The 24,240-nt window shown below is 42.8% G+C and overlaps 1 protein-coding gene across 2 annotated transcripts in view; it reads right to left on the bottom strand.

Annotated features, from left to right (window-relative positions):
* Window positions 1-24,240, bottom strand: part of apc2 (APC regulator of WNT signaling pathway 2) — a 244,093-nt gene that overhangs the window by 27,493 nt on the left and 192,360 nt on the right. For both annotated transcript variants that reach the window (XM_063032030.1, XM_063032031.1), the window contains 3 exons: window positions 11,340-11,420; window positions 7,354-7,732; window positions 1,681-1,776 (listed from right to left, as the gene is read on the bottom strand). In XM_063032030.1, the coding sequence (XP_062888100.1) occupies window positions 1,681-1,776; window positions 7,354-7,732; window positions 11,340-11,420 (556 nt within the window). The remainder of the gene's footprint in view (window positions 1-1,680; window positions 1,777-7,353; window positions 7,733-11,339; window positions 11,421-24,240) is intronic.

The following is a 24,240-nucleotide window of genomic DNA, read 5'->3' as shown; positions in this document are numbered from 1 at the left end:
ACAATCAGAGAGAGATTCTATTCACTTTCCCCTTTGATAGGAAATTCTCTCCCTAATCCTGCTTGTTGTGACATTTATTATCAATATCTCTGGAACCACTCTGTGATTCTTCATTTAGTTTATGGAAGGCGATAGAAATTTACAAAACTTGAGGCCATTCAGCCCACTACATTGACAGCAACAGTCATCCTAACTTCCTAGCTTTCAGACCTTAGTCCTGTGTATTCAGGCACCTCTAGTGCTTGTTCTGGCATTTGTTAGGGGTTTCTGTCTTCAGCACTGTTTAAACAAGTTTTGCCCCACCACTTTTCTGTGACTAAAAGCATTCTTCCTCAATGCTGCTCTATATTTCTTTACCTATTAACTAAAATCTGAGCTACCCTCACAACCCCTCCCCCCACCCAAACCAATTCCTCCTTATCTCTGTTCTAAAGTGATACCCTTCTATTCTGAGGCTGTGCCCTCTGGTCCTAGACTCTCTCAAGATTAGAAACATCCTATGCATGCCCACTCTGTCTAAAGCAGGGGTTCACAACAATTTTATGCCATGGGCCCCCATCATTAACTGAGGGGTCTGTGGACCCCAGATGGGAATCCCTGATCAAAACTTTTCAATATTCAGTAGGTGTCAATGAGATGCCTTCCGCATTCATCCAGCGAGTACAAGCCCAGAGCCATCCAATGCTGCTTGTGCATTAACCCTTTTATTCCCAGGATCATTCTCATAAGCCTCCTCTGACCCTCTCCAATGCTGGCATATCCCTTCTTAGATATGGGGCCCAAAACTGGTCACAATACTCCAAATATAACCATATAACAATTACAGCACGGAAACAGGCCATCTCGGCCCTTCTAGTCCATGCCAAACGCTTACTCTCACCTAGTCCCACAACCTGCACTCAGCCCATAACCCTCCATTCCTTTCCTGTCCATATATCTATCCAATTTAACTTTAATTGACAACATCATAACTGCCTTAACCAGTTCTGCTGGAAGCTCATTCCACACAGCTACCACTTTCTGAGTAAAGAAGTTTCCCCTCATGTTACCCCTAAACTTTTGCCCTTTAACTCTCAACTCATGTCCTCTTGTTTGAATCACCCCCACTCTCAATGGAAAAAGCCTATCCACATCAATTCTATCTATCCCCCTCATAATTTTAAATACCTCTATCAAGTCCCCCCTCAACCTTCTACGCTCCAAAGAATAAAGACCCAGCTTGTTCAACCTTTCTCTGTAACTTAGGTGATGAAACCCAGGACTGACCAATGTCTTATAAAGCCTCAGCATTACACTCTTGCTTTTACATTCTACTCCTCTGGAAATGAACGCATTTACCTTGTCTTCCTTTCTACAGACTCATCCTTCAGGTTAACCTTTAAGAAAACCAATACTAAGACTTCCAGATCCATTTGCACCTACGATTTCTGCATTTTGCTGCCTGTTTAGAAAATAATCTATACCTTTCTTCCTTCTACAAAGGACCATATACTTCCCTACATTGTATTCCATCTGTGCTTCATCAATGATTGGTTTCTGATTTATTTGTTTGTATTGGGCTCTTGACTTTCAATTCCAACGAGGGAGCTCTTTCAGATGTTCTATAAAATCACCTCCTCACCTTATTAGGGACATAGAAAGAACGACTATGAAAGAATTGAAAAAAACAATGCAACTTGCCAAGCTCATTCATAGCCCGTCGGTACTCTTCGTCGAAGGACAGCTTCATTATTGCACACATTGCCTGGCAGATCTGAGGTTCTATGGGCAATGGCACTACAAAGGAAAAAAAGTTAAGACCATTTAAACGCAATATTCCACAGCATTTGTTGCAGTTATATGTCATATTCTAAAGAAATTAACACCTTCTGGTGTTAAAGATATTTTTCAGCTTGGTGGTTCAATAAATACTGTAGGTAATGAAAGAAATACAGTGGTAAACACAACAGATTCTGCAGATGCTGGAATCAAAATCAGAATCAAGTTTAATATCACTGACATGTCATGAAATTTGTTGTTTTGTGGCAGCAGTATATTGCAATATAAAATATATATTTTAAAAAACTAGAAATTACAATAAAAAATATATAAATTATATTAAGTAAGTAGTGCCAAAAAAGAGCAAAAAAAGTAGCAAGGGAGTGTCACTGTCCAGTAATGGATGTTCCCACGACAATATGGTCCAACAAGGTCCAAGTCACTCACGGCATTCCATATCGAGTGTTACATGGGGTAAATGACATCATTGCCTGAAAATCCAAGCAACACACACAAAATCCTGGAGGATCTCAGCAGGTTGGCAGCATCTATGGAGGGAAATGACCAGTCGACATTTCAGGCTGAGACGTCGACTATTTATTCCCCGCCCCCCACCCCCGCCATAGATTTTGCCTGACCTGCTGAGCTCCCTCAGCATTTTGTGTGTGCTGTCAAGACTTCCAGCATCTACAGAATCTCTTGTGTCTCTGTCATTGCCTGCAAAACACTTTGCTGGTCACAAGAGATACTGTGATTCCCATGATTTAACACAGAATAAAGCCACAGAAGCTGTTTGCGCTAGCTTAAGTCACATGATGTTCAGGAACAGCTTCTTCCCCTCTGCCATCCGATCTCTGAATGGACATTGAACCCATGAACACGCATATATATCTTTACTATAATTCACCGTTTTTTCTCTATTATTGTGTATCGCATTGGACTGCTGCCATGAAGCCATCAAATTTCGCGATATATGTCAGTGATATTAAACCTGATTCTGATTCTAATGTGACACAAAGCAATCCTATTGGCCTGTACTTGGGAGAATGGGTGGTGATCTCACTGGGATGCGCAAAATTCCAAAAAGCTTGACAGGACTGATGCCTAATTGATGTTTCCCCTGGGATTTCGATGAGGCCTCCATTGGCCAGGATTGACCATGGATGTTGTAACCTAGTTGCCTAAATATGCAATCCTGGGCTGTACAATACGGATAACAAGCTGTAACCATGTAACAAACTTCCTGTCTCCATACATCTGATTAACCCAAAGGAACGGCAGGGACGGCGCAGGGGTTGCCAGTCAGCTTTGAACTCAACGTAGGATGGTCTTGGGGGCTCCAGTTCTGGATTTCTCACTCAGTCTTTACTGCTGAAGCCTTCCCCAGGGATCTCCTCCCCCTAGATGAGCTGCCTGCCACAGCTGATGAACCCTATCTGCCCAAAGTGACTGGTTTTAAAGTGCCAGTAACCCAATGTTGACCCTTCTCCTATCAGTAGAGAAGGGGCAATGTCAGGTTATTGGTGCTTTAAAACCAGTCCACCAGGCTTAGAAGCTAAGCCAGATGTGAAGACCAGGAGCTGGACTCAGTTGTCAGAGACTATTTGAGGTGCATGCCATTGGGAACGCTTACTAGGTAGGGGGAGCTTGTCCCTATTACCAATCCCAGCTTTTTTTTATTGTGTCGCACCAGACAGTCAGCCATTCTTGTCTGGCACGTGGTGTTGGGATTGGTCTCCTTTCGGATTAACCGGGTCACGATATGAACGTTCCTGACTCGACCCTTTTTTTTTTTACAAGGCCGAGTGGTTAGCTCGACGCTCAACCCGACACGGATGGAAAGCGTGCTCAGGGGGTGGCCTGACTTGGATTCGAACTCGGGAGCCTTCGCTCCGGAGTCCGGCTCTGATGCCACTGCACCACCAGCCAGCCAACAACCTTAAGGTTAGGATATCGAGCTGAGTATAGTCAAGACAGAGATTGATGGAGTTTTAGACATTAAAGAAATAGGTAAGGAGTTCCTTCAGAAAAAAGGTCTAAAGTGAAGGTTGAGCCATGATCAAAGCAACTCAAAGAGATGAATGGCCTGCTCCAGTTCCAATTTCTTAACTTACTTTCTTACTCACTTTCTAAACTATCAGAGACACTTTTATGGAATGTATAGGGCGCTCCTATGTATGTACCAAGACACACTGTTAATGAAACGTCACTGACCTGAAACATTAACCCTTTCACTTTCTGCCCTGTTGCTGCTCGGCCTGTTGAGTATTTGTTGGGGTGGAGTGTAAATGCCGAAAGCAGAACCATTATCAAATTTGTTTAAATTTCAGTTAAATCGTGAAGGTTATCCATTGCGTGGTTAAAAGGTAAGATGCAGTTCTTGAAGTTTATGTTTATTGGAATGAACAGTATAGACAGCAAAGGACAGGAAGTGAGAGTATGGGAGTGAGAGAGAAAAGTCAAAAGAATGTAGTGGAACATTGATGGGCCAGCTAGTTCTGTAACCATTTATAATCCATAAGACCACAAGACGTAGGAGTAGAATTAGGCCATTTGATCCATCGAGTCTGCCCTGCCATTTCGTCTTGGTTGATCTATTTCCCTCTCAACCCCATTCTCCCGCCTTCTCCCCGTAACCTTTCATGCCCTGACTAATCAAGAACCTATCAATCTCTGCCTTAATTACACCCAATGACCTGGCCTCCATAGCCACCTGTGACCACAAATTCTCTAGCTAAATAAATTCCTCCTCATCACTGTTCTAAAGTGATGTCCCTCCATTCTGAGGCTGTGCCCCCTGGTCCTAGACTCTCCAAATACGTTCTCTCCACATCCACTGTATTGAACCACCAATTTGAAAGCTACCCTTACTATATAACCATATAACAATTACAGCACAGAAACAGGCCATCTCGGCCCTTCTAGTCCGTGCCGAATGCTTACTCTCACCTAGTCCCATCGACCTGCACTCAGCCCATAACCCTCCATTCCTTTCCTGTCCATATAGCTATCCAATTTAACTTTAAATGACACATCGAACCTGCCTCAACCACTTCTGCTGGAAGCTCGTTCCACACAGCTACCACTCTCTGAGTAAAGAAGTTCCCCCTCATGTTACCCCTAAACTTTTGCCCTTTAACTCTCAACTCATGTCCTCTTGGTTGAATCTCTCCTACTCTCAATGGAAAAAGCCCATCCACGTCAACTCTATCTATCCCCCTCATAATTTTAAATACTTCTATCAAGTTCCCCCTCAACCTTCTACGCTCCAAAGAATAAAGACCCAACTTGTTCAACCTTTCTCTGTAGCTTAGGAGATGAAACCCAGGTAACATTCTAGTAAATCTTCTCTGTACTCTCTCTATTTTGTTGACATCTTTTCTATAATTCGGTGACCAGAACTGTACACAATACTCCAAATTTGGCTTTACCAAGGCCTTGTACAATTTCAACATTACATTCCAACTCCTATACTCAGTGCTCTGATTTATAAAGGCCAGCATACCAAAAGCTTTCTTCACCACCTTATCCACATGAGATTCCACCTTCAGGGAACTATGCACCATTAGTCCTAGATCTCTCTGTTCTACTGCATTCTTCAATGCCCTACCATTTACCATGTATGTCCTATTTTGATTAGTCCTACCAAAATGTAGCACCTCACATTTATCAGCATTAAACTCCATCTGCCATCTTTCAGCCCACTCTTCTAACTGGCCTAAATCTCTCTGCAAGCTTTGAAAACCTACTTCATTATTCACAATTCCACCTATCTTAGTATCATCTGCATACTTACTCATCTAATTTACCACCCCTTCAGCCAGTTCATTAATGTATATGACAAACAACATTGGACCCAGCACAGATCCCTGAGGCACACCACTAGTCACCGGCCTCCAATCTGACAAATAGTTATCCACCACTACTCTCTGGTGTCTCCCACCCTGCCACTGCTGAATCCATTTTACTATTTCAATATTAATGGCTAATGATTGAACCTTCCTAACTAACCTTCTGTGTGGAACCTTGTCAAAGGCCTTACTGAAGTCCATACAGACAACATCCACCACTTTACCCTCCTCAAAAAATTCAATAAGATTTGTCAAACATGACCTTCCACGCACAAATCCATGTTGACTGTTCCTAATCAGACCCTGTCTGTCCAGATAATTATATATACCATCTCTAAGAATACTTTCCATCAATTTACCCACCACTGACGTCAAACTCACAGGCCAATAATTGCTAGATTTACTCCTAGAACCCTTTTTAAACAATGGAACAACATGAGCACTACGCCAATCCTCCGGCACCATCCCCATTTCTAATGACATTTGAAATATTTCTGTCAGAGCACCTGCTATTTCCATATTAACTTCCTTCAAGGTCTTAGGGAATATCCTGTCAGGACCTGGAGACATATCTACTTTTATATTCCTTAAAAGCACTAGTACTTCCTCTTCTTTAATCATCATAGTTTCCATAACTTCCCTACCTGTTTCCCTTACCTTACACAATTCAATATCCTTCTCCTTAGTGAATACCAAAATGATTTACTTTAGTGAATTACTTTAAATGATTTTCCACTATTCAGTTTGCTGTGTCTAAATAAGTAGATGCATTATATACAGTGGAATCCTCAGGATCAATCAAATGAAGGACTGATATGAATTAGTTAGGCAGTTACACTGTTTTAGTGAAAACTTTGTGAGTTTAATAATCAGATGTGGAATGTGAATAAACCAGGTGAGGGCAATCAAGGTTAAGGAGACTGCAACAGATGAGGCCATTCAGCCCATCAGGTTTGCTTAATCTTATCTCTCTCAGTATTGCATCTTCACCTCAACAACTTTGTTGTGAGGCAAGTAGAATTCTAAAGTTCCACTGTGCTGATTACTAGTCTTCACAGAGATAGAACTAGGACACAAAATGGAAGTAGCAGTCAGCAAATTGATCTTATTGATCAGCAGAACAGGCTCAAGGGGTTTCAAGCTTTTTCCTTTTACGTCGCATGGTAGTTGCTTCTAGGCATCACCTCAGATAGGGCAACACACACAGAATGCTGGAGGAATTCAGCAGGTCAAGCATCATCAATGGAAGGAAATCAAGAGTCAACATTTATGGCCGAGACCCTTCGTCAGGACTGGAAGGGAAGGGGAAGAAGCCAGAGTAAGAGGGTGGAGAAAGGGGAAGGAGTACAAGCTGACAAGTGTTAGGTGAACCTAGGTGAAGGGAAAGGTGGGTGGATGGGGAAGGGGGGATGAGGAGAGAAGCTGGGAGGAGATAGGTGGAAAAGATAAAAGACTGAAGAAGAAGGAATCTGATAGGATATGAGAGTGGATCATGGGAAAAATGGAGGGAAGAGATGGGCAGATGAAGAGAAGAGAAAGAAGAGAAAGATTATGAGGGGAGCCAGAATGGAGATGGAAACTGAGAGAAGAGGGAGGGAATAGAAATTAATGGAAGATAGAGAAGCTGATGTACATGCCTTGAGGTTAGAGGTATTCAGAGGGAATAAGAAGGCCAAGCTTGATTTGAAAGCAATGCCCTTTTGTTCTGTAATCGTTAAATGAGACGGTTAGTTTATGTACTTACAGTTGTTAGATTCCGAGCCGTTGCCTGGTCTGTTGGAGTCCAGCCATTCCCAGCACGTTTCGCAGTACAAGCGCACCTGCTCCAGCACGTGTAGAACCCGCATTTCTCTCTTGGCCTGCCCCTCGTCGGGTTGGGAGTACACGATGTTATGAAGCGCAGCGCTGGCCCGGGCTCGAGCCTCCTTGTTGCTGCTGGAATTCCGGGCCGGCCCCGTGTCTCGCTCGCTGTCGTGCAGGAGCTGGATGAGCAGGGGGAGGCAGCCGGACTTGCGCATGGCGACACAGCTGTCCTGGGAGCTGGACATGGCGAGCAAGGTCCTGGACATGTCATCCTTGTCGCGAGTCGCCAGCATGGAGAGGAGCCAGAACACCATCTCCACCTGCAAAGAGAGATGCAGCAACCCTTCAATGACTTTGCACCAGCACGGCTTTGATTTTATGGAACATATAGCAACTCCTGGGGCATTCTGTAGCATGCTTCAGATTATTTTCAGCACAAAACAAACCGCTTTATAATCACTGAAGTATTTCTGAAATGCTACATTGCAGGATCTGCAACAGCTATTTTATGCACAGAGAGCTCCCACAAACAGAAATGTGACAAAAGTCAAAACTTAGAATTCAGCGATAGATCTTTTTTTTTCACAAGATTCTGGGCTTGGGTTCTCTTCTCCACCCCCCCCCCACCGCTCATCTTTACTCTACCTCCATTGCCCTGTCTTTCCCTTCCTGTGCTACCCCCTCCCCCAAGGCTTTTACTCTCTCCTTCTCCCTTCCTTTCCTTTGAAGACCTACAGTTGAAATATTGTCAGGTCTTTGCCCTATGACCATTCATAATCTGTGAGAACTTTTGGGTAGTATGTAGAATAGATGCAAGCCATTCAAGTTACTTTCGGGATTTTCAATGGTGAATGAGAAGGCCACGTGCAAAATTAGGTTTTCCAAAAGGCTTGTGAAGACTACGTCTGTACTGTTCAAAGAAGTCCATCTGAGTATGCCTCAGACTGATTCTGGGATCCCAAATGAGGTAGTACCCATGAAATGATATATTTACCCAAGCCTTCTTTCAACCCACTTCCATTACCACAATAATCACTGAGATCTATCTACCCAACCACCAGCCCTGCTCACCAGTCTTCTGCCATGACCTTGCCTTCAGATATCCTTAGAAAGAGGTGACATAGGATCAGAAGACGTAGAATCCTTTTGTGTCGCATTAAGAAAATACAACATTAAAAAAAAACCCTGATGGGAGTTATATATATTCGAACAGTAGCCAGGATGGGGGCTACAAATTACATCAGGAGCTAAAAAAGGCATGTAAAAATGGCAATGTTGTGATAGTCATGCAGGATTTCAAAATGCAAATAGATTAAGAAAATCAGGTTGGTACTGAATCCCAAGAGAGAGAATTTGAAGAATGCCTACGAGATGGCTTTTTAGAGCAGCCTGTGGTGGAACCCACCAAAGGAATGACAATTCTGGATTGGGTGTTAAGTTTAGATTTAATTAGGGTAAAGGAATCCTTCGGAGGCAGTGATCATAATATGATAGAATTCACCCTGTCATTTAAGAGGGAGAAGCTAAAATCGGATGTGTGAGTATTAAAGAGGAGTAAAGGAAATTACAAAGGCATGAAAGAGGAGCTGGGCAAGGTTGATTGGAAGGGGACAGTAGCAGGGATGATGACAGAGCAGGAATGGATGAACTTTCTGGGAGCATTTCAGAAGGAAGAGAAAAGATACATCACAAAGACGACAAAGTATTCTAAAGAGAGTTTGATGCATCTGTGCTGACAAGGGAAGTCAGAGACACCATAAAAACAAAAGGCAGGGCGTATAGAGGATTGGGAAGTTTTTAAAAACCAACAGAAGGCAACTGAAACAGCCAGAAACAGAGAAAAGATTAAATGTGAAGGCAAGCTAACTAATAATAACAAAGAGGATACCAGAAGTGTTTTTTTCAGATACAGTAAATAAAGAGTAAAAGTGAAATGAGAGTGGATATTGGACCAATGAACAATGACACTGGAGAGGCCAGTTAGCCTGACTTCAGTGGTTGGAAAGACGTCGGGGTCTATTATTAAGGACACGGTGTCCAGGTACTTGGAGACACATGACAAAAGAGGCCAAAGTCAGCATGGTTTCCTTAAGGAGAAATTTTGCATGTTGGAAGTCTTGGAGGAAATAACAGGCAGGATCGACAAAAGGTAGTCAGTGGATGTTGTTTATATGGATTTTCAGAAGGGCTTTGAAAGGTTTCTGCATATGAGTCTGCTTAACAAGGTAAGAACCCATGGTATTATAGGAAAGATACTAGCATGGATAGAAGATTAGCTAACTGGTAGGAGGCAAAGAATCAGAATAAAGGGTGCATTTTCTGGTTGGCTGCATGTGACCAGCAGTGTGACACAGGGGTCACTGTTGGGACCACTTCTTTTCACATTATATGTCAATGATTCGGATGAAGGAATTGATGGCTTTGTGGCCAAGTTTGCAGACAATACGAAGATAGGTGGAGGGGCAGATAGTTTTGAATAAGCAGGATGTCTGCTGAAGGACTTAGACACATTTGGAAAATGGGCAAAGAGTTGGCAGATGGAGTATAGTGTAGGGAAGTGCCCAGTCATGCACTTTGGTAGAAGGAATAAAGGCATGGACTATTTTCTAAATGGGGAGAAAATTAACAAATCCCAATTGCAAAGGGTTGGGAGCCCTCATATAGGATTCCCTGAAGGTTATCTTGCAGGTTGAGATGGTGAATAGCAAGGCAGCAGTTTTGGGCCCTTTAACTAATATTAACATTCATTTTGAAAGGACTAGAATACAAAAGCAAGGATATAATGCCGAGGCTTTATATGGCATTGGTCGGACTGCACTTGGAGTATTGTAAGCAGCTTTGGGGCCCTTATTTAAGAAGAGATGTGCTGGCATTGGAATGGGTCCAGAGGAGGTTCATGAGAATGATCACGTAAATGAAAGGGTTAACGTATGAGGAGTATTCGATGACCCTAGGCCTGTACTCACTGGAGTTTAGAAGAATAAGAGGGGATCTCATTGAAACCTATCAAATCCTGAAAGGCCTAGATAGAGTGGATATGGAGAGGATGTTTGCTACAGTGAAGTGTCTAGGACCAGAGGGCACAGCCGCAGAATGCAGGGACATCCTTTTAGAACAGAGATGAGGAAAAATTTCTGCAGTCAGAGCGTGGTGAATCTACAGAATTCATTGCCACAGGCTGCTATGCGGGCCATGTCATTGGGTGCAGTATTTAAGGTGGAGGTCGACAGGCTCTTGATTAATCAGGGTCAAAGGTTACAGGGAGAAAGCAAGAGAATGGGATTGAGAGGGATAATAAATAAGCCATGAATGGAATGGTGGAACAGGCCTGATGGGCTGAATGGCCTAATTCTGCTTGTGTATCTTATGGTCTTACGGTCTTATAGAAAATTATACCCATCCAACACCAGTTAGCCACTGACGACAATCACTGACCTCCATCCCTGGCAGCCCCAACCATGGCCAACAAGCACAACATCACTGAATCCCAACACCCAACTCAGACCACTATCATTCCCATTGTCCATGGTGTCTTTCCACAGGAAGCCTATTGTAATTCTGGTCCTCAATGTACATGAAAGCAGTTGCATACCCAATGAGAGCACTACCTTGTTTAAGTCTGTTCAATACTGAACTTCCCACCTACAACCTCTGCAGATTGTATATGCAGGTCATCACACACTGACTTTAATTTAATGCACCTTTTTAAAGAGCGAACTAGATTAGGGAGCAGGGCTGACAAGCAATGATCTTATGGATAAGATGGAGCTCCAGGCCAATAGTTTTCCAGTTAACCATTTTTTTGTAGATACTTTTACAGTGCTCATGTAGAAGTATATAACATTAATGGCTGTGTATATGGGCCCACTGTTTGTGGATGAAAATCTGATAACTTTGTAACTTTCTGAAGTTATTCCAAGTCCTTACCTTACTGCCCAAGTTGTTTAGTCCTTGAGGTAAATTATTCATTGTGCTTTCCGCGTCCTGATCATTTGATTTTCCACGTCCCTGAACATAGAGCAAATGATTGTACATTTTAGAAATTAATATGATGGAAACATTCTTTATTCAGATACCCCAAGACTAATCGCAGCCACAACCTTGCACTCAGCATCAGCAAGGCCGAAGAACTGATGGTGGACTTCAGGAAGGGTAAGATACCGGAACACACAACAATCCTCAGAAAGGGATCTGAAGTGGAAAGAGTGAGCAATTTCAAGTTCCTGGGTGTCAATATATCTGAGGACCAAACCTGGCCACAATTTCTTGATGCAGCTATAAAGAAGGCAAGACAATGGCTATATTCCATTAGGAGTTTGAGGAGATTTGGTATGTCAACTAAAACACTTTTAAGTTTCTACATTTGTACCATGGAGACCATTCTAACTTGCTGCATCACCGCCTATTATGGGGGGATGGTGGAGGATGACTACTGCACAGGATCGAAGTAAGCTGAAGAGGATTGTAAACTTAGTCAGCTCTATCATGGGCACTGGCCTGCATAGTATCCAGGACATCTTCAAAGAGTGATGCCTCAAAAAGGCATCATCCATCATTAAGGACCCCCATCACCCAGGACATGTCCTGTTCTCATTGCTGTCATCAGGAGGGAGGTACAGGATCCTGAAGGCAGACACTCAACAATTTAGGAACAGCTTCTTCCTCTCTGCCATCAGATTTCTGAATGGACATCAAACCCATGAACACTACCTCACTACCTTTTTTATTTTTGCACTTCTTATTTAATTTAACTATTTTATATAAATATATATATATGTGTGTGTGTGTGTGTGTGTGTGTGTGTGTAATTCAAAGTTTTTTCTCTGTTATTATGTATTGTATTGTACTGGTGCCACAAACTCAACAAATTTCACAACATATGAAATTCAACCTGATTCTGATTCTGAATTGGTGTACTTCTACTTCTACATCAAAGGATTGAATGTCCAAATTACATTTCCTGCTTTCTCTCAGTGTTTTAATTTATACTCACAATAGAGAGTTTCTTTAAATAGAAACATCTCTCGAGCAGGTTGGATTACTGTGCATACCAGCTATCCCTTAATCACATTAGATTGCAGCAGACATTACATAATGTTCTTTTGTTCTGACCACAAATTGGTTGATATTAATGCCCCCCATTACATGCAGACTGCTGTGAGACAATAACTAATGTGTGAAAGAATAAAATGGAATAACCCACAAGCATTAAATAAAGGTTTCTTTAGATGTTGTCAGTTAACCTGGAAAACAATGGGACATTTGACTTGGTCTCACCCCGTCACCGATGTTCCTTTGCCCTGTCCGTTACTCCTGCCACTTTCTCTGCAAAGTTGTATCTTTTAATCTCTCTTTCCCTGTTCTAATAAAGGCCCTGAAGCATTGATTCCTGTCTTCTTTCCACGTATGCTGACTGACTTGCTGGATATTTTATGTTTCCATTACAGCTGATAATATCATATGATAATATCATATGACAATGATAATATCATAAAATTGAAAAGTCAAAACAATCAGCCCTGAAGTTTGAAATAGGTCTTTAGTGTGCTATGTCAGGCCAAACAACTACTAAATAAAGATTTGTCTTATCAGCAGTGCGTATTGACACAATGCAAGAGACACTGCCAATCAAATTGTTGAGATACATGGGGAATAAATTACTACTTGAGTCTTCCTGGACTTAAAGCATATCTCCAGCAAAATAGCAGCTTTTAAAACAGCTTCCTAGTTTCCATGATTCTTCTACTGAACTTATGATACAGAAAGAGTTAATACCATTGCTAAATTAGCAGACTAAGACATTTGAAAGATGAAAGAAGTAATAAATATGTATTACCATATTTATTAATTGAGACACAGCATGGAATAGGCCCTTCTGGCCTTTGAGCCAAGTTCCAGTTTAATCCTAGCTAATCACAGTACAATTTAGAATGACCAATTTTAACCTACCAACTGGCACTTTTTAGACTGTGGGAGGAAACTGGAGCACCTGGAGGAAACCCACGTAGACACAGGGAGAACATGCAAACTCTTTACACGCATCAGTGAGAATTGAACCCGGGTCACCATACTGTAAAGCGTTGTGCTATCCACTATGCTACTGTGCCTCCCCAATATACTTGTGATAAGTAAAATTCCAAGACAATTGGCTTCATTATTAATAAAAATGTTTCAATGGTAAACATGCCTATTCACTATTTTTAGAGATACATCACACTCCACTCCATCCACCAAAAGCGGAACTTCTCAGTGGCCAAACATTTTAATTCCAATTCCAATTCCTGCTCCAACATGTCGGTCCATGGCCTCCTCTTGTACCACAATGAGGCCACCCTCAGGGTGGAGCGGAAACTCCTTATATTCTGTCTGGGTAGCCTTCAACTTGATGGCATGAATATTGATTTGTCCTTCCAGTAAAAAAAATTATTCCTTCTCCTCTTCTTCTATTCCCCACTCTGGCCTCTTACCTCTTTTCACCTGCCTATCACCTCCCCCTGAGTCCCTTCCTCCTTCTCTTTCTCCTAAGGTCTACTCTCCTCTCCTATCAGATTCCTTCCTCTCCAGCTCTTTACCTTTCCTATTCACCTGACTTCACCTATCACCTTCGAGCTATCCTTCTTCCGCTCCCCTACCTTTTTATTCCGGCATCTTCCTCCTCCCTACCCAGTCCTGATGAAGGGTCTGGGCCTGAAGTGTTGAGAATTTATTCATTTCCATAGACGCTGCCTGACCTGCTGAGTTCCTCCAGCATTTTGTGTTTTGCTTTGGACTTCTAGCATCTGCAGAATGCCTCGTATTTAAAGATCCTCCTTCCACTGTCCTTTGAAGAAGACTTACACCCTCTGAGAGAAAGCACGATCACTCCATTTCTATCGTAAATGGTCAAGCACTTAGCTTGGACAGTGGTCCCTCATGCTAGATTCTCCCTCTCCACTTTCATACCGGCAATACTCCACAATCTCTTACACGATTCATATGAACAAGTCCGGTGATGCAAAAGAGTTCAAAACCGTTCGGGAAGGGAACTGCTATTGTTCTATTATATAGGTAATCACCGAAAATGTAATTTTTAAAAATGGGTAACTTGTCAAGTGTTGGGATTTGAATCCAACCAGAACACAAATTTAAAGCAGTTTACAGATCACATCATGGTTAGTGCTAAATGGAAAAAGAAGAAGAATGATATTTTACAGGAGGGAAGGGTAAAGATTAGCTTTATTTATCACATTAAAACATACAGTGAAACACGTCATTTGCGTCAAAGGACAACACAGTCTTTGAACCTTTGAACCTTTAGATGTGATGGGGACCCACTTCCGGCACCAACATAGCATGCCTACAACTTACTAACCCTTAACTGTTCGTCTTTTGGAATGCGAGAGAAAACAAGAGCACCCAGAGGAAACCCATGTGATCATAGGGAGAACTTACAATCTCCTTACAGACAGTGGCAGCAATTGAACACTGATCTTCTGATCATTGGCACTGTAGAGTGTGACCCTCAGCACTATGCCACCATGCCACCCCACGGCATCCAAGAAGAGGGTAATGATGGCCTGGTAAGTCTTTTGAGGCTATAGAACATAGAACAGTATAGAACAGGAACAGGCCCTTTGGCCCACAATGTTGTGCCAAACCAGCTAAAAAGTAAATCAAAAGAACCCCAGAAACTCATCCCTCTTACCTACACAATGTCCATATCCCTCCATCTTCCTCATATTCATGTGCCTATCTAAACATCCATACCAGGCAGCACATTCCAGGCATCCACCACTCTCTGAGTAAAAAACTTATCTCTCACATCCCCTTTGAACCTACACCCCCCCCCACTGCCCCTCACCTTCAATGCATGCCCTCTGATATTAGACATTTCTACCCTGAGAAAGAGATACTGCCTGTCTACTTTATCTATGCCTCTCATGATCTTATAAACCTCTATTCGATCTCCCCTCGGCCTCCGCCGCTCCAGAGAAAATAACCCAAGTTTGTCCAGCCTCTTGTGATAGCACATGCCCTCTAACCCAGGCAGCATCTTGATAAACCTCTTCTGAACCCTCTCCAAAGCCCCAACAGCCTTCCTGTTTTGGGGCGACCAGAACTGTATGCGATACTCCAGGTTGCACACCTAAAGACAACCATTGATAAGAGTATTGAACATTGATTATTGTGCTTGTTTCTTTAATGTCAAATGAAACTTTCCATTTATTGATCGATTAGAGGGCTGGGATGTATGGGGTGTCCAGGGAGGGGTAGCACCTTGGGTGAAGGGGCTTGTCTTGTCCATTCCAAGGCAGCTCACTCACCTTTGGTCCCCACTGGACACACAGCTCTCACCTATGACTCCAGGTAACTGTTTGCATGCAACACTGGCCACACCCCTGTACACTGCTTCGACAGGTGAGCTATACCAGGTGAGGGTAGGCAGTGGCCTCATACCCCGGCGAGATAGGGACCTAGCCTGCAAAGTCGGCTCCAGCGGACTGGGCAGATGAGATCTACAGTGAGATCCAACATCTAGGAAGGCAGTACCACGAGGTTCTGTGGAGAGCGAAGGGCATGACAAGGCATAGACGACATCATGGTCATCTATTGCAACCAAGGACGACCTCAGTTTGTGACGCCTGTTTGTACCACTGGACCCAGATTTCTGAAGTCAGGAGAGTGAAATTGTCCAACTGCAACAGCTTTTCCACTGTAAAACTCTCCTGCACAGGTTTCCTGTCATTGTCGGACATGATGGACAACCATCAGAGGGCTGTAGGAACCACTTTTAGTTGTAATCCATACACATACGTTCCTACAATGTCCTCTGATTTACTGTATCCTTTTCTAAGCTTTAATGTGCTTAACAAAGCCCTTTCATGGTTTTCAAAAATATCCTTCATTTAGGGGAAGACTACCTAGTTCAGTTTAGTAATAAAACAGGCTCCACTCGGGATCCAAATAAAATAAAGCTATGGGAGATGAAGCTGGAGTTTCCTGTTGCCGGGATACTTAATCTGCACAGGCTTAATGTTCTGATGCACGTACTCCTAGTTGTCTGCAGAGCCTTTAGTTTTGAAAAGACTCAATGTAAAGCTTGAAGCAAGCAATCCAAACAAATACAATACAATGATGTAAGTGCAGAATATTGTTCAGGACTGTTAGGTTGTCGTTCATTCCTGCGAGAAGCCTCGTTATTTAAAGGCTCAATTAAAAAAGAATAAATATAACAAATAGCTTTAGTTGTCACATGTACATTGAAACATCGAAACACACAGTACAGTGAAATGAAATCAAGAGGTTCAGTTGCTGTTCAGACCAAACATCAGAAGGCAGGAGAAATATGATCCAAGTGACTCTGACTGTGGAATGATTGTTGGTGCCAGACAGGGTGGTTTGAATATCTCAGAAACTGCTGACCTCCTGGGACTTTCATGCACAACAATCTCTAGAATTTACAGAGGATGGTGCGAAAAACAAAAAAAAATCCAGTAGCTGGCAGCTCTGTGGGCAAAAACACCTTGTTTTTGAGAGAGGTCAGAGGAGAATGGCCAGACTGGTTCACACTAACAGGAAGGCGACAGTAACTCAGTGGTGTGTGGCAGAGCATCTCTGAATGCACAACACATTGAACTTTGAAGTGGATGGGCTACAGCAGCAGAAGACCATGAACATACACTCAGTGACCACTTTGGTAGGTACAGGAAGTACATAATAAAGAAGCCACTGTGTGTAATTCAAGATATCAGTAGAGAGGAAATTTCCTTTTGCTGCAGATAATTTGCAGACTAGAACTACAGAAGATAACTTAGTAAACACATAAGTTTACTAAGTGCTGGAAGCGACATCGGATGTACAGCAACTCTGGCAGGGTCTACAAGCCTACAAAGCAAAACCCAATTGCATGAATGGCAGCGATGCTTCACTACCAGATGAATTCAACACCTTCTATGCACACTTTGAAAGAGAGAACACAACTACAGCTGTGAAGATCCCCGCTACACCTGATGACCCCGTGATCTCTGTCTCAGAGGCCAATGTTAGGCTGTCTTTAAAGAGAGTGAACCCTCTCAAGGCAGAAGGTCCCGATGGAGTACCTGGTAAGGCTCTGAAAACCTGTGCCAACCAACTAGCCGGAGTACTCAAGGACATTTTCAACCTCTCGCTGCTACAGGCAGAAGTTCCCACTTGATTCAAAAAGGCAACAATTATACCAGTGCCTAAGAAGAATAATGTGGGCTGCCTTAATGACTATCGCCCAGTAGCACTCACACCGACAATGCTTTGAGAGGTTGATCATGACTAGACTGAACTCCTGCCTCAGCAAGGATCTGGACCAATTGCAGTTTGCCTATCACCACAATAGGTCAATGGCAGACGCAATCTCAATGGCTCGCCACACGGTTTTAGACCACCTAAACAACACAAACACCTACATCAGGATGCTGTTCATTGACTATAGCTCAGCATTTAATACCATCATTCCCACAATCCTGATTGAGAAGTTGCAGAACCTGGGCCTCTGTACCTCCCTCTGCAATTGGATTCTCAACTTCCTAACTGGAAGGCTACAATCTATGCAGATTGGTGATAACATATCCTCCTTGCTGATGATCAACACTGGCACACCTCCGAGGTGTGTGCTTAGCCCACTGCTCTACTCTCTATATACACAAGACTGTGTGGCTAGGCATAGCTCAATTACCATCTATAAATTTGCTAATGATACAACCATTGTTGGTAGAATCTCAGGTGGTGACGAGAGGGCGTACAGGAGTGAGATATGCCAACTAGTGGAATGATGCCACAGCAACAACCTGGCACTCAAAGTCAGTAAGACGAAAGAGCTGATTGTGGACTTCAGGAAGGGTAAGACGAAGGAACACATTCAATCCTCAAAGGGGGATCAGAAGTGGAGAGAGTAAGCAGTTTCAAACTCCTGGGTGTCAGGATCTCTGAGGATCTAACCTGGTCCCAACATATTGGTGCAGTTATAAAAAAGGAAAGACAGCGGCTATACTTTATGAGGAGTTTGAAGAAATTTGGCATGTCAACAGATACACTCAAAAATTTCTATAGTTGTACCATAGGGAGTATTCCAATAGGTTGCATCACTGTCTGGTATGGAGGGGCTACTGCACAGGACCAAAAGAAGCTACAGAAGGCTGTAAATCTAGTCAGCTCCATGTTGGGTACTAGCCTACAAAGTACTCAGGACATCTTTATGCAGCGGTGTCTCAGAAAGGCAGCATCCATTATTAAGGACCTCCAGCACACAGGGCATGCCCTTTTCTCACTGTTACCACCAGGTAGGAGATACAGAAGCCTGAAGGCACACACTCAGCAATTCAGGAACAGCTTCTTCCCCTCTGCCATCCGATTCCTAAATGGACATTGAATCTTTGGACTGTATTTTTTAACATACAGTATTTCTGTTTTTGCATCTTTCTTAAAATCCATTCAATATACATATACCATAATTGATTTACTTTTTTAAATTGTATTTATTACTATTACTTTTTTCTCTGCTGGATTATGTATTGCATTGAACTGCTGCTGCTAAGTTAACAATTTTCACATCACATGCCGGTGATAATAAACCTGATTCCGATTCTGATTTATGCAATCAATAAATTTTTCTTCCACAGCATCTGTTGTATTGCCAATGGGAAAATTAGGTATATTGTTTGGGAAGTTACTGATTAAGAATCAGCAATATGGGAGAGTCTGATGAGACACTGGGGAAGGGATTTCTGCTTATACGTTTACTAAGAATGGAAGTTTTCCCACATAATGTGAGATGTGGCAGGAACCACTGCATATTTTAAATATAATTTGGATAAATAATGTGCTATACTTTCTAATACCACTAAACGTCTTGGGAAATACGTCTACCATATCACTTTTCCCTATTACGTATTTCATTAATAATTCGGTAAATTCAGATGTTATGGAAAAAAGGTTATTGTTTTGTAAAACCTGTTGTCTTTGCCAACATCTATGAATCTTGAATCTTTCTTCTTCTCCCACACCACTCCTTCAAAACAGGATTACCTTCCAATAGTACATTATGTTATTCCGCCTATTTCAAAGCAAAATTGAATTTATGTTCTTCTGACAGATTTCAAATACAATAAATGCATTTATCTCACCGTAGAGGAACCACCAGTAAATCATATTAAATCTGTCAGAACAAGGATACAAAAACTTAGAGGCACAACTAGAAATTTATATTTAATTTTAAATCAATCAGCTTATGGCAACCATTTTACTCAAAAAGCCGGCTGTTTATATACAAAGGCATTATTTTTCTTAATGAGTCTTGTCTCCTGGGTTGATGGCCTGGTATGAAAATGGCCTTAAGATTTTTTTTTCCCCTTTGGCCTGTGTTGTGAGGTTGTTTCTTTCTATCCCTGGCATGGGACAGAAATTGATATAAATTGCCTAATTATAGTTTATCCAGTGCACAGAACAGTCAAGTGTTACTAATGGTGGTTTAATTACTGTTAACTTGTTAATATGAATCTTTTTTTGCTATCACAAGACTGTCACTTTCTGCTCCAGTGGCAGACAGAATCTATTGATAGGGTCCTCAGTATGTATTAATCACCAAGTAGTATGAAATCTTTCATATTCTTAAACAAGAAATATCCTTTTTATAGGCACAAGAGATTCTGCAGATGCTGGAAATCCAGAGTCACGCACACAAAATACTGGAGGAACTCGGCAGGTCAGGCAGCATCTATAGAAAGGAATAAACAGCCAACGTTTTGGGCTGAAACTGTTCATCAAGACTCTGCCATCTTCTAGTTTGTACTCCTTCCCCTCCAGTCACCCTCTTATTCTGGCTTCTTCACCCCACCCCAGCCTTGAAGCAGGGTCTCTGCCCAAAACGTTGACTGTTTATTCCTTTCCATAGATGCTGTCTGACCTTCTGAGTTCCTCCAGCACATTGTACTGTATGTGCTGCTCCTTTTTATAAGTTCTTTAAGCTTACACAGAGGATTATATAACATTATATGAGACGGCATGATTCTGAATTGTTAATAGATTGACTTAATAGAATGAATCTACTCTAACAATTTATTTGGAAAGAAGAATTACAAAACTAAATGTTCCTTGAAAAATAAGTAACGAAATGGGGCACAGAAACAGAGGACTTTGGGAAGACAAAAACAGTTCACCAAAGCAACCGCTCAGGAACCCTCCAAAGCAACAAAAAACACCAAAGCTCTGGGATTCATTTCTATATTGACAAAATCAAGTGAGCATATGAATAGAACTCTGTCTGGAGCTTTACTGGGGTAAACAAACAGATCCACTGCACCACAAGCACAAGAGATTCTGTAGATGCTGGAAGTTCTGAGAACACACACAGTACAAAGTGTTGGGGGGATTCAGCAAGTAAGGCAGTGCCTACTGAGGGAAATAAACAATTGACATGTTGGGCCAAGACCCTTCATCGGGACTGGATAGGAAGGGGAAGAAATAGATAGATAGACAGATAGATAGACATACTTTATTGATCCCGAGGGAAATTAGGTTTCGTTACAGTTGCGGCAACCAAGAACAGAGTACAAACATAGCAATACAAAACCACAAACAATCAAATAATAATATGTAAACCATGCCAGAGGGAAATAAGTCCAGGACCAGCCCATTGGCCCAGGGTGTCCGACCCTCCAAGGGAGGAGCTGCAAAGTTTGACGGCCACAGGCAGGAATGACTTCCCATGACGCTCAGTGCTGCATCCCGCTGGAATGAGTCTCTGGCTGAATGTACTCCTGTGCCCAACGGTGTAAATGATGTTAAGCGTCGACGTCGGGTTGGCAGAGGGAGGGATGTACACAACAACCACAATTGCATGTGAGATTTCCCTTGGCAAATAATATGGCCGGAGTCCAACAGCAAAAAGTTCAATAGCCGGGCTACAAACACGTTCCTTGATCGTAATATGACCAGGATTGCACCATCTGTTGTTAACCAGCACAGCAAGCCCCCTCCTTTACGCTTACCACTCTCAGTGCACTTCTGGTCAGCCCGAACGGTCTGGAAGCCCTTTATGGAAACGTTTTGGTCGGAATAATAAGAAGCTAAGGGGAAGGAGAGGGAGTGCAAGCTGGCGGTTGATAGGTAAGGAGAAATGAAGTAAGAAGTTGGAAGGTGATGGGAGGAAGAGGTGTAGAGCTGAAGAAGAGAGAATCTGACAGAAGGAAGGGAAGAAGGAGGGGCACCAGAGGGAGGGTGATCGGCAGTTGAGAAGATGAACCAGAATGGGCAATGGCAAAACGAAGAAGGTGAGGGAGGAGAAATTACTAGAAGTTAGAGAAATCGATATTCATGCTGTCAGGTTGTAAGCTACCCAGAGGGAATATGAGGTGCTGCTCCTCTAACTTGAGTGTGGCCTCATTGTGGCAGTAGAAAAGACTATACCTGCTGTAACAAGAAGTGAAAATGCTTGAAATTCTCAGCAGATCAGGCAACATCTGTGCATAGAGAAAGGGTTAACACTTCAGGTCGAAGGCCCTTTGTCAGTGCTCCGCACCCGCTGAGTTACATTGCAACGACTGTGAGAACTTGGAACATATCAATAGAGAACACCAGGTTGATATCACAATATCAACCTGGGAATCCTGACAAATCTGCTCTGTAAACATTGCCACTCAAGGCATGCTCTTTATGTGATTTTTGCGGATTGAGTGAGAGTGTCTGCAGTGCTGTTCAAACACAACAAAGAAAATTTCTAAGCCCTGATCTTTATTTTACAAAAAGAATACACAGGACCCGAATGGAGAGTGAGCAAGATTCATTAAAATGCTGACAGCAATGGATCTCTTCATTGATACAAATCTTCCAGATTATCAAATGGTTTGAACAAGTAGACGTTCCCATTTGCAAGTGGGAATCATAATTGGGGTCATTAATCTCTCAGTAGGATGGAGTAAACTCAAGATGCTGTAGGATGGAATCATGGCGAAAGTGTGGCATGGTAGTGTAGTGGTTAGCACAACACTTTACAGTACAGGCAACTCAGGTTCAATTGCTACCGCTGCCTGCAAGGAGCTTGTATGTTCTCCCTGTGACTGTGTGAGTTTCCTCCGGGTGCTCCAGTTTCCTCCTACAGTCCAAAGATGTACCGGTTGGTAGGTTAATTTATCATTGTAAACTGTCCTGTGATCAGGCTAGGATTAAATTAGGGAATTGTAGGGCAATGTGTCTCAAAGGGCTGGAAGGGCCTATTCTGAGTTGTATCTCAATAAATAAATTAATTAAAAAATGGAAGACCACCGGCAGTGAACTGAGCAGGGAATTCAGAAGAGTTGTTCTCTTTTATGCAAATGCTGGAAATCCAGAGCAACGTAAACAAAATGCTGGTGGAACTCAGCAGTATCTACGGAGGGGAAATAAATTGTCAACGTTCTGGACTGAGATTCTTCACCTCAGTCCAAAATGGTGACTGTTTATTCCCCACTGACTTGCTGAGTTCCTCCAGCATTTTGTGTGAGTTTTTTCAATATTTCAGGATCTGAAATGATTTAGGCCATTATTTATTCCCCATCTGCAATTGTTCTCAAGACATGATGATGAACCACCTTCTTCAACCACTCCAGTCCTTCTCTTAAAGGTTCACCTTTCTGGTGGAGGGGAAGTTTGAGGTGATGATGTAGAAATAATGATGTATTTCTACAACAGGATGGTGTATAACTTAGAAGTGAAGCTACAAATTATACTGTTCATTGATAGATAGCCTGGACAAGTGTGTTTTTCTTCTAACACACACAAAATGCTGGTGGGACACAGCAGGCCAGGCAGCATCTATAGGAAGAAGTACAGTCTTCGTTTTGGGCCAAGACCCTTCATCAAGACTAACTGAACGAAGAGGTAGTAAGAGATTTGGAAGTGGGAGGGGGAGGGGGAGGGGGAGATCTGAAATGATAGGAGAAGACAGGAGGGGGAGGGATGGACCCAAGAGCTGGAAAGTTGATTGGCAAAAGGGATACAGAGTTGGAGAAGGGGGAGGATCATGGGACAGGAAGCCTAGGGAGAAAGAAAGGGGGAGGGGAGCCCAGAGGAAGATGGAGAGCAAGCAAGGAGTGATTGTGAGAGGGACAGCGAGAGAAGAAAAAAAAGGGGAAATAAAAATAAATAAGGGATGGGGTAAGAAGGGGAGGAGGGGCATTAAGGGAAGTTAGAGAAGTCAATGTTCATGCCATCAGGTTGGAGGCTATCCAGACGGAATATAAGATGTTGTTTCTCCAGCCTGAGTGTGGCTTCATCTTGACAATAGAGGAGGCCGTGGATAGACATGTCAGAGTGGGAATGGGACGTGGAATTAAAATGTGTGGCCACTGGGAGATCCTGAACACCTATGCTCTGTCCGCCAGAGAAAGCAGGATCTCCCAGTGGCCACACATTTTAATTCCACGTCCCATTCCCATTCTGACATGTCTATCCACGGCCTCCTCTACTGTAAAGATGAAGCCACACTCAGGTTGGAGGAACAACACCTTATGTTCCGTCTGGGTAGCCTCCATCCTGATGGCATGAACATTGATTTCTCTAACTTCCGTTAATGCCCCTCCTCCCCTTCTTACCCCATCTCTTATTTATTTTTATTCCCCCCATTTTTTTTCTTCTCTCTCTGTCCCTCTCACAATCACTCCATGCCTGCTCTCCATCTTCCTCTGGACGCCCCACCTCCTTTCTTTCTCCCTAGGCCACCCGTCCCATGATCCTCCCCCTTCTCCAGCCTTGTATCCCTTTTGCCAATCAACTGTCCAGCTCTTAGCTTCTTCCCTCCCCCTCCTGTCTTCTCCTGTTATTTCGGATCTCCCCCTCCCCCTCC

The sequence above is a fragment of the Mobula hypostoma genome, chromosome 24 (assembly GCF_963921235.1).
Source record: "Mobula hypostoma chromosome 24, sMobHyp1.1, whole genome shotgun sequence".
Classification (NCBI taxonomy): Eukaryota; Metazoa; Chordata; class Chondrichthyes; order Myliobatiformes; family Myliobatidae; genus Mobula; species Mobula hypostoma.
The sequence above is the reverse complement of the archived record's forward strand: the minus strand, read 5'-3'. Positions and strand labels throughout refer to the sequence as shown.